A 12,156-nucleotide genomic window follows, 5' to 3' on the forward strand; every position below is an offset into this window, starting at 1 on the left:
GGACAGAAAAGACATTTAAATGTTACAAAATATTTCCATTTCATTAAGCAGCACAACAGTTTTCAACAGTTTTTATTTCTGAAGAATTATGTGACACTAAAGGCTAGAATAATGGATGCTGAAAATTCAGTTTTATTATCAGAAGAATAAAATACATTTAAAAAAAAACCCTTTAAAATAGAAAAAGCATTTCGGGATGTCCCCATTTTAAAGTAGCAAGCTACTTTTTTCAAGTGAATAGGCATGGGCCAGTATGGCTGATTATCCTATTAGACATTTAATAACCAACTAGTTAAGTCAACTAGTGAATGTTTTCAGAATTGGTTTTTAAATATTTAAAAGACACAATTTATTGAAAAAGTGGTTTAGCATGCTCAAAGTGTGCTGTGCTTCAGCATGCTAACAGTTAGCAGAGTATTTGTTCTCAGTGAAAACCTCACCACTACAGGCTTTAACACAATCTCTGTTGGACTTCAAATGTCCTGTTGTGAGCAATGCGCATGTTATTATGCATAATCCACAGGTTTATTGTGAGGTCTTGTGGAAAGATTAAAGGATAGGAATTTTCTGGTGTCTGCTTTTAATAAACAGATGGTGGCTTTAATAAGCTTGCAGCAGACAAAAGGTTCAAACTATTGGACAATGTGAACAATATGTTTTACAACCATAACATTTCTATTCAAACTGTTTGAACTTTTGAATGAGGAATGAGAATCCATGAGACTAAGTCATTAGGTTACAATGAAGGATCACGAGACTTCTCACAAGCTCGCTCAGTTTTTTGAGGACAGTATGTTCTAGGTAGATTCACAGCAGTGCCATACTTTCCCATTTCGTAATTATTGATTTAACTGTACTTCACAGCATATTCAACGATTTGGAAATGTTCTTATATCCATCTTCTGCTTTGGGCTTTTTAATTACTTCTCAGAGTTGATTCAATTGTTCTTTTTCTTCAGGTCCAAGTTCTGACACAATACTGCCTCAATGCAGGAAATGAGTGATGAGGTATTTTGCAAAGAATTCAAATATTGTGTTTATCATGCATAAAGTGTGTGTGTGTGTGTGTGTGTGTGTGTGTGTGTGTGTGTGTGTGTGTGTGTGTGTGTGTGTGTGTGTGTGTGTGTGTGTGTGTGTGTGTGTGTGTGTGTGTGTGTGTGTGTGTGTGTGAGAACAGGTATGCTAATAGTTAAATGACTGGCTGTCAGTGTAGCTTGCTAATAAACTATAATTATGTGTCATCATAAAAACGCAATTGCAATGCTTAATAAACTGTTGAGTCACAGAATGCAGTCAATAAGGCAATAGCAATATTAGCGAATTGTTTTTGTGTAGAGACAGGAGAACTTAGCAGAGTTTCCAGAGCTTCAGACACAGATGAAAATGTTCCGTCCTCAGCTGCGCAGCGCGTCGTTATTGGCCGATGGCTGCAGCCCAGGAACATCCCGAGCACAGCAATTCAAGAAGAATATAACAAAATACAGGCACAGGGCAGTGTCTCTGTAGACAGAAACACCACCACACACTTCTAGTGGATCATAGGTAATGATTGGGAGGATTTATTTTTGCTTGAGTCTACAGAATATGACACGAACATGCAGATGGTTGAATACATTTAGGTGGCACTCTACACGGTCAGATGAAAGTTCAGGGAAAGTGGCCAGTGGATAATGGCCTTGCTGACCTGCTGGCTAAAATGGTGTGAGAGGATTTGCCTGTTTAATTAAGCACTGTGATTATATCGCTGGGTGGGAATTTAATCCCTCGGAAGACGCAGAGAGTCTACATCGTTGGTTTTCAAAGACATATTATTTAGATCAAATAAACCAATTCAACTACAGCCAATTCTTGAAAATGTGAGTTTGAGCAGTGAAATCGCATTCATACTTACCAGGCTGCCCAATTTAGAAGATGAGGAACTGGTTCTCTGCTTGTATAAAGTGTGGCCCTCCATGCAGTGAGGATCCCTGAGGTTGAGGTGAAGTCTGGGTTCTCCCGCGCCCTCAGAGGCCGACCGTAGACGTCTCTCCATGCGCATCACCTCATGGTATGGGCTCACGCTGCTGCACATGGACACTGCGAAGGATACAACACATAGATTAGAGACAGAAATAAACACAAAAATAGAGACAAAACAAAGAGATAAATGGCCAACAGTACTGAGTTATGAAGCAGTTCTGGAATGTGTACAATAACAATGACAATTCATAATTTACTACAAATCTCATTAGTAGGCACCAGGGGAGTAACGATTCACTCGTTTTGTCGATGAATCGATTACGAAACCTGACGATGCAAATGCATCGATCTTGAAATGTGGATTTTTTTAATCGTGAATGGTATATTTCAGTCAATAATCATTTTAAAATGCAAAGAATTGAATGAATCGCAATTCGATAACGATTCAAACATTAAACTACTACATGAATGTTACATAGTCTGACAAAGCTGCTCCATCACAGCTTCCTGTCAGACCCACACAAGGAATTTGGAAACTAAGTTCTGAACAAAATGCAGGGTTTAGAAAGTAAGCACCACAGTGACAGGCACCCTCCTCCCTAGATGAGTCTCGATTCAGCAGGAAGACTAGTGGTCTTGTACACAAAACGAAATAGTCAATGTTTACTTGATATGGAACACACAGAGCCTGAGTTGGCAACACAAAGTCAATTTAGCACTTGAGCTGAGAGAAGAAGAGAACTCGTGGAGTAAACTTCCAGACTTCCAGCTTAAATACTCTCCGCAGGAACACCACCATCACTCCACCTCTGACGACCGTAACTCACAGCACCTGTGCGCTCTAACAGGCGAAGAGACAGATGGAAGAAGAAAACAAAACTAAAACACGTGCACAACACAGCACTAAGCAACATCACATACATAAATGAAAATGTTACGTAACAGTGAATTAATGGAGCAGGCATGAAAACAGGTCAGGGGTAAAAAAGGTGAGAAGGATGCGGGCATGCGGCATATATACCCCCCACCCCCCAAAAATGTAATGAGTGAGTAACGCGTAAGAGTTAACTCGAACAGATGAAATTCTGACTTATTAATAGAATTGAATTATACTCCATAGTGATGAATGCCCCCCCAAAACCTGTAAGCTGCATTGGCATAGTATTACCAGTGTTTGTCACAGGACTTTTGGATCACTGTGATGAGTGGACCTCTGGCACTCTAGGGGGGTTCGGGGGCATGCTCCCCCGTAAGAAAATTTTGTGCTTTTTAATGTTAAATTCATCAATCTGGTGCAAATTAAACAAAGAAATTTTCAAAACTCTTTTAGTTACAGTGTCTGTCTACATTACTGCTACAATAATAGTTATAATATTAATCCCATGATAGTAATAGCCATATATTGTAAAACAAATGCACTAAAAAATAGAGGAAACTTTCATAATTAGTTGTGTACTAATTTCTATACTTGAAAGAGTATATTTCTATACTTCACATTAAAGATGTGATTGGGCTAGCCCAGTGTAAATCAAGAAAAGAACCAATGGGCCGCTGATCTACGTGTTTCATCGGGTGTCAGAGAAAAAAAAACTATTTACTACTATTTATCACGCATTAAAAATGCCCCAAACCAGTCGTCTATATGATAATCTGAAACAAGGACTGGTGAGCCGTTGTCCTGCCTCACTTCACAGATGCTGAGTGAAAGGAGAATTATAGAATGAAAGGATACTCATTTATATGATACTTCATTCATCAGGAGAACAGCTCGTTCCGCGCGTCATACGTCGTCCTTTCAGTTTCGGTTTTCAATCGATCAAGTTTTTTCACGTTCTCTCTATAAAACCACCCCTTTCAATCCGATCGAAATTATTTGTAATAGAGCTGACACTTTAAGTTTTTAACGGGTTATGTAGCTACTTGTTATTACTGTTTTTATGAAATATCTCTAGTGAATGCATTATCATATCACCGTATTATTTACCGCCATGCGAGCCACAAATTAAAGCTTGGCGAGCCACATGAGGCTCGCGAGCCGCGCAATGAACACTGCTTAACTGTTACTTGTTCCTGCTCGCTCAGCGATCACGGCGCCCGCGCCCGCTCGCGATATCATCTCGCCCACTTCTATGTCAAAATTAAAAATAATGACATTGGCAACATTGCTGTCTGTATCTGACAGGACAGTTAACATTGTAAACTAACTTACCTCAGGCTTGCTTTCCGACGTGCGGTTCTTTGATCGGCAGTGTGTCCAGTTGTCAGACTCGCGGTGTAAAAGACTTTGAAAACATTTCTGCCCTAACGTTACTCTGACTCATATTGGCTGTCATGTTTCGGCATTAGGAATGATGATTGTTTTTTAAAGCTGCGAAGTTTATGGTAACTTTATAGGGGATAAATGCTGGCCTCGGCCTCGGCCTCGACCACGACCCCCCCCCCCCCCCAATAAATATTTTCTCATCGGATCTGCACAAATCACGTAGGTGACCCTTTTAGGTTTTAAAACGGCGATTTTCGCCGAAAGGTGAGGAGTTTTCATGCCTGATGGAGACGTCGTGCGGCTTTGTTCAAGCCCTCAAAGATATGTGTTGAACTCTTACAAAACAACAGAAGCAGAGAGTGCTACACAGGTGTCTTTACGTAGCCACTGGTGCTCATTGGATAAACTGGAGGTGGACATCAAATTATTAAGATGAAATAGTCCAAGGCACTTATGTGAACTAAAAAGCCTTTAATTAACTGGGCTAAATCATTAAAAACAGTTAAGTGTAGATATACACGTTTCACATACACAGCCTTCTTCAGGATAACAAATGTATTGCTCATTAGCTATTACTTCATGTTAGTTAATACATTAACTAATGTTAACAAATGAGAGACCTTATTGTAAAGTGTTACCAATAAAATATTTAAAGATATTATAATATAAAAACATAAGTATCTCCTATAAGCAAATATCAGTAAAAAAAAAAACCGTATAATATAATTACTAATTGTATGTACACATAAATATTAGCATATCCTACCATTCAAAAGTTTGTAATACTTTTGCTGAGCTTTTATTCAGTAAGAATGCATGAAATTGATCAAAACATGACACTAAAGGCATTTATAATGTTACAAAAGTTTCTTGAGCACCAAAATCAAAATATTAAAAAGATTTCTGATGGATCATGTGACAGACAGACTGGAGTAATGGCTGCTGAAGACTCAGTAAAATATATTAAAACAGAAACCATGAGTTATACATTTTATATATGCAAATTATTATAAGTGTTACAGAAAATACTTATGAATGGCTTTAAATTGCACTTCTATGGAAAGTGGAAGTCCATGAAAACAATGAATGAATGAAAATGAAAACAACTGTTGCCAAGTTTCCTCCAAATTATTAAAATGACTTCAGTATCTTGTTGTGTACAGAGACAGACCTCAATTAGGTTGTAGGTCACAATCTGAAGAATACGTAATGCATCTAGCAAAGAAGTTAAGCCTGGGGCACAAACTACAATTCACCAACCTACTGCACCAGATTTGCATAAAATTAATGTATCTCTTAAACAAGATATCAAAAGCTAAACACGGATAGGTGAAACAGTTCAGCAAAACTAGGGATGTCCCGATACCACTTTTTGCAGAACGAGTCCGATACCGATACTGTAATTTTTGGTACTCGCCGATACCGATACCGTAACCGATACCTGAATTTTCACTGCATTTGTAATTTTTAAATGTATTAGTAGATAAACCAAAAGATTATAAATCATATTAGTTGGCTTAATTTTTTTCATCAAATATATATATTTCTTTCAGTTATTTTCATGCTTAATTAAGCCTGCTAAAATGCATATGAGCTTCTGTAAGCCTACTGTCACTGTTCATTCTATTGCTCTATCATATTTTATCTTTCATTTAATAGCACAGCACATATTTAGAGCTGCTTCAGCAGGGCTCAGTGCTGAGGATCGGGTCAGCGGTTCAAATGTTTGTCAAAACCAGTGAAATATCAATTATTTAATCCAATTTTGATACTACAACAAAAACTAGCAGCCTAATTAATGTGAATTTAAAACAAGTAAGCAGTCAGTAACAAAATAAAAACAAACAATTGAATTACAAATAGGACAAATATATACAATAGAACAAAGGCTACAAATGAAATAAACAGTGTTTTTAGAGTTTTTCAGGTAGATCTAACAGGTACAGAAATTTGAATAAAGTAATCAAATGTGAAAAAAAAGCATATTCATTACTGTATGAATTATATATAGATGGATATTTTTGTAAAGTTGAAAAGGGTAGCCTATTTAGTCAAGAGCAGTGAGTATTTCTTTGTCCTTTGTTTGATTAACATTAAAACACAGAAGCAGGTTTATCAAACTGCTGCCCCTTTAAGACCGAGCGCACGGACCGCATTTGAACATGCTACGTTCATTTGAGATATAACCGACTTTGTTTACCGGTACTCACCAAGACGGGCGTTATTACATAGTTGTGTGTGAATTCGTCCGTACAAGCGCAAGACGTGAAAGACAATTTAATTCAGTATTCGCGTGCTGAGACGCTGGTTTGAGGGGCGCGCGCTTCGGATGTTTGTATTCATGAAACTTCTTGACCTCTGCACACGTCCTGTAATAATGTAGGGAACCACTCGTTATACTTCAGTCAGGTAACAGTTCATGTTTTACTTTACTTACATATACGATTTAGTTTTCATCCAAATAACATGTGCTGAGCCTGAGTGAACGATCAGCAATCAAGAGCATTCAACAGAAGTGCGCTTCTCGCTCTCTGCCTCTCTCTCTCGTCAGTTAACGTTAATATAATAAGCTAAAGCTACATGCCTCGTTTAATTTCGTTGCCATTGACATCGGACTGAACAAACTTTCCACTGTTGTCTGTTTAAAAGGATGTGCTCGACCAGCTCGTGCGTCTATGACTCAGTTCACCTCGACAAAGCACTCACGGCGGCCAGTTTCGTTTCGCAAAATGTACGTGGTATCGGTGCGTGGTATCGGCGAATTTTTATGAGTACGAGTACGAGTATATGAGGACAGTATCGGCCCGATCCCCGATGCCAGTATCGGTATCGGGCCATCCCTAAGCAAAACATCAATAGTTTTGTTTTTAGTACAGTCCAGTACAGTATCAAACAATTAAAAGCCTGGATCCTATTGACACAAATACACACTGCAAAGAAAATACAGTGATGTTCAGTTAAAAAGCCCAAAACCTACACAGTCACAAGAAAAGCTGCAGAACAGACCCAATAATACTGTTTACTGTAAATATATTCACAAGGAAACAACATGCAAAACACAAACTAAAATTAAACCAAGAACCACAATAATCTGCTGTCAACATGGTAAACAGATTTAACTGCATCCAGACATCTTTCCGCCTATATAAAAATACAAGAGTATGAATAAAACATCTTAATATCCGTAAAAATAGCTTAATCATTGGCATGAATATTAATGAATCACCCCAAGCCAATAATTGTAAATGAACACAGAGTGTAGAGTTCACTCTCTCCTGCAAGAGGATCCGTAGTAAAGCCAATATCAAGTCACCACTAGAAGAAATTCAATACTGTGGAGCTGGTTAGTTTCCCATAAACCTTCTAAGCCACAGGCACTCTGGAGTGAAAGCACTCGCAACGTAAAAGTATAATTTACGAAAAAGAGAAAACATGGGTCATAAGAAAAATGCAGCCAAACTGAAGCATAACACATTGTTATAGGAGGGGGTTCCCAGTTTTTGTGTGCGTTTTCTAGAACTGATCAGTTACATATTCAGTTTAAGACTACATGTTATGCAGTGCCTTTATAGCTCAATACATAAGGGCATAAATGTATTTGTGTTCTGATGTTTAATATTTCTCAGCAGTAACAGACTTCTCAATCAGCATATTACACAGCTCTCTGGAATACTTTAGACTAGAGGAACTGGTTTGAAGATCAAAGATTAACTTGTTTTTGTCATGGAACAAGCAGGTTAATAATTTCCCTCAATACATCTTTCTTAAAAAAGAAAGTAGCCTCTATAAAAACTCAAAACAGCAACTGAGTTCACTGACATTACCTGTGTGTGGCTTTCTTAGGTGGCTTGGCCTGGTCTCCAGTTTGCTCAGGCCCGATGTCCTTCCTGCCTGCTGGATGAGAACAGCGTTCCTGGACCTCCTCTCACGAGTGTCAGGATTGGAGCTGCTTTCCTCACTCAGTTCTGGAGCTTGTTCAATCTCACTGGCCTCTGACTGGTCAGGGTTAGCATCTGCATTAGGATCAGTGTCAGGGTTCAGCTCTTTCACTGTCTGCAGCGTTACTGGTTCCGTACGGGCAGTTGTGCTCTCGCACTGTGTGTTGGCTGTGTGGCTGGTATCTGGCAGTAAGGGCTTTTCCGTGGTGGTCTGGGCTGGGGTGAGGGACACCTGCGAGGTAGAAACAGCTTGGCTAAAGTTTTCGGGTGGAGCAGCTGGACTGGGAGCCGGCAAAGCGTCCACTTCTGAGACAGAGTCTTCGGTGGCGTGAACGAAATCTGATGGCGTGATTGCTGTGGTGCGGTCTTCTGAGATCATGGGCGACTGTAGAGAACTCTCAGCCAATTCTCCAGGCCAGGAACCTGGGGTACCAGTTTTAGGAGGCTCTTCTGTACTATCCTGACCTTTACCCTGGTCCAGAACATTGGACGAGTGCTTGGAAAACCGTTGGTGAGCTGAGAAGGACTTAGGCAGCATCTTCTTATGCTTAGAAGACCTCTTGCTGCTCACGTCATCGAGGAACCCTGAATCATCTCCCTCGTTCGTCCGTGAGCTGATGCAGTTAATGAACACACTGCGGTTGGCCGACGTTTTCTCAAGGTTTTCCGTCTGAGATCGGGGGATCTTCTTCTTGTGTCCGCCGAATCCGAACGAATGCCGTGTCTTTGAGATGCAACTCTCTCGAAAGATGACTTCAGACCCCTGGCTGCTATTGTCCAGGCTGAGCTGGGTCGGGTCGCTGTTCCTCTTGCAGTGGAAGCTGAGTGACGGAGTGCGGAATAGGCTGCGCCGTTTGCCTGTGCTGCTGGAGCTGGAGTTCGTGCTGGAGGGAGAGGAAGTGTGGACGCCATTGCCGACACCACCGGAGGAGGGCGAGGACGGGAGCGAGTCCTGTCTCTTTCCCACACTACGTCTGAAGATGGGAAGCCTGGAGACCAGGGTGGAGCGCCGTGACCCTGATTCGCCCATGAAGATCTAGCACCAAATCAGACACTCTGCAGACAAGAATAAAAGACAATCACCATTAGCATGATGGCCTGAATAAACAGACACAATCAGGAATGGAAGTTACCACCAGCCAAATAATTGAGGTCATTTTGGATTCTTTACCAGGCAGGCAGCCACTAAGGCAGGCAACATGTCTCATTTGACAAGAACTTTGTTGTTTAGAAACAAAAACTAGTTCTTGATGAACTAACCAATTTTTTTATAGACTGATGACCAGACTGAGGCAAAGTTGGCAAAAGGCATAATGTTTAGTACCGCTGGTTCCTCAGAGGAGAATTGTTTCTTAACAGTAAAGTGTATCGGTCACCCTGCACTGTAAGATATCAGCTCAGCCATAAAAAAAAATTTTTTTTTAAAAAAACACTACTGTATATCAAATGACTATTATGAATGCAAAAGCACCCCAGGTTCCCTTGATTTTGACATTTGCACAATTCCAGATAATTTAAAATATTCTTTAAAATGTCTAATATGTCTAAAACAAATAAAGAAAAAAAGAAAAGTGATAAAACAATGTTTTGTTAATTATTGTTCTTGTATTATTCTTGTATTTTTTGGGGAAAGGGAAAGGTAAAATACTGTCTCACAACTTTTTGGCTAACCTAAAATGGGTTCCAAAAACAACAGCGGACACAGACCCACCATGAAAAATAGGTCAGCGTCCATGTATAAGGTCAGCCACAGTGTCACTTTTTGTTCCTCAAATGTGGAAATAAATCTGAATTAAAATGCTGTATCAGTTCATTGGTTCGTTTAAAAAATAAACGGCTGGTAAAACTCACTGTATCTCACTGCATTCACTGTATCTGGTAGGCAAAAACTCCCACAGACACAAAGATTTAGATTCACAAGGGAAAAATCCAGTAGGGCTGCATTACTGTTTGCTGAGCACAATTAATTTCAGCACATTAAGCACACTGTACTGACCTACTGCCAGTATTGTCTTATACTGAAAATCACAGTAAAGTTAGAGTGAAGGTGTTCCCTCTGACAAATTTACAAAACATGTAGGCCTACACACCCCATAATACAGTAGTGACGGTTGGAGATACACCCTTGACAGCATTAGCTTGATTGACCTGATGTGTTTAATGGGTAATGACAAAGACTAGAAAACACTTAATCCTTTTTAGATAACTTAATAATCATGATAATGCCAGTGTAATAAACAACAGACCAATTCAGTGAACTTTTATGTAATAAAAAAAAAAAAAAGATAATGACACAAAACCTATAATAATCAAGGGTTTTTGGAGACAGGTGCATAACATTTAGAGGCGTTATACGCTAGAAGAAAAAAATAATAATCAAATAAGTAATTAAGCTGAAATAAAATCTGAGAAACGATGCAAAGAAAGCAAGAATATCCATCAGTGAATCAAAGCAAAAAGGGCCCATAACCTACAACAAGCTGATGCGAGCTGAGTCTCTAAACAGCATTTTTCAGCGCGTTTATCATTTGGGAATCTAAGCACTTCTACGGAGTCCAAAAATTATTCCTATTTAGGTAACTCGCTATGTTTTAGACTCAGCAATTGCGGACTACAGACCTATAATGATTATAAATAGCCATCATATCATCCTCACTGATGGACACGGCGTCAGGAAACACTGAATAGCCAATAAAACAGCGACATTCAGCAGCCGCCTGCTGCAAGAGCTCTGACCGCAGTACAGCTCCGCACACAAACATTACCTTGAGACGAATCCTCCGTTTACAAGCCGCAGATATTCCGTTCGCTGTCAGTTTGAGCGTAAAGCCTAAATGCTCGTGGCATCACATCCGGCGAGTTTCACGTCAAAGCAAGCGCTAAATTCTCCTGTCAGAATCCTGGCTCGCTCGCGCTAAATCCACCTCAAGTGACGTGGAATGTTGCTTCCGCGTTTCCGCATCTGCGCGTGACGCAAGATACCTGCGTGAGCGTCATTTAAAGACGGCACACAGGTGCTGGGGCCCTGCTGGGATATTATATGCAATAAAATACAACAAATGAATTGTGTTATAAAATGATACAACGGTGCTATCCTACAAAATGTTTTTACAAAGGTTTATTTGATGTAAATTCTTCTGTGGTTGCCTTGAAGATTTGTCTCATCTGTTTTGGGATTGTGAGTTTACTAAGAATCTATTGTTTGTGGTAGCCTATAATTCCTGATATCTCGTTGAAATATGAAAATATTATTCTTGGTTATACACATTGATAGAGAAGATTCTGATGTTTGTTTATTTATTCAATCTTATTTTGACCGTGGCTAAATATTTCCAAAGTGTAAATTAAATTGAGTAAGAATAAGCCTTTCTTCAGCCTTTTTCTTGACGATGTAAAACTCTGAGCTATATGTATCTGATTTGTAATACGAAATCTGTGAATCTTTTAAAAAGGTAGCCTACATAATTTTTGTTCAGTAAAAAAACAAGCCCTGGGATAGGGAACAAATTACAGAATTATCATTAGTATCATTATGTAATTTACATATTTAAAAAAATCTATTTATAAATAGCTTTACACAATATTGTTGAATTTTGTGAAGGCTAAATGTTATCGATTGATAGGCTTGGCATCCTTTTCCTCTTTATTTTTTTATTTTATTTTATTTTTATTATGCCTTGGCTCTGGCACGTTTTTATTGTAGGCCTATGCTACTTTATTGTTTGCATAAATTATGTAGCGTGAGATTATTCTGTAATTAATTATTCTGAAATTATTCTGAAATTATGTAAATTATTTTTAATAAAATCAAAATGGTCCGCTAAATAGCCTAGCCTACTATAAGTCTACGCGCAAGATATAACATTCGTTAGCAGATCGAGTCCGGAAATACAAAAGTGCATGAGTTAAATCACGCCTAGTTTTTCAACGTAGGCTAGCATGTAACAACAAATGATGTTTATCCTTTCAAACCCAACATCACTAGCTAAAATTCCC

General features: G+C 39.1%; 1 protein-coding gene across 3 annotated transcripts in view; it reads right to left on the bottom strand.

Moving 5' to 3' along the window:
• ccser1 (coiled-coil serine-rich protein 1) overlaps positions 1-11,130 on the bottom strand; it is a 73,421-nt gene extending 62,291 nt beyond the window's left edge. For all 3 annotated transcript variants that reach the window (XM_084390039.1, XM_084390041.1, XM_084390040.1), the window contains exons 1-3: positions 10,926-11,130; positions 8,047-9,216; positions 1,892-2,076 (exon numbers count right to left, since the gene is read on the bottom strand). In XM_084390039.1, the coding sequence (XP_084246165.1) occupies positions 1,892-2,076; positions 8,047-9,190 (1,329 nt within the window). In that variant the 5' untranslated portion in view covers positions 9,191-9,216; positions 10,926-11,130. The remainder of the gene's footprint in view (positions 1-1,891; positions 2,077-8,046; positions 9,217-10,925) is intronic.
• Positions 11,131-12,156: the final 1,026 nt, after the last annotated feature.

This window comes from Rutilus rutilus, assembly GCF_951802725.1.
Source record: "Rutilus rutilus genome assembly, chromosome: 19".
NCBI lineage: Eukaryota > Metazoa > Chordata > Actinopteri > Cypriniformes > Leuciscidae > Rutilus > Rutilus rutilus.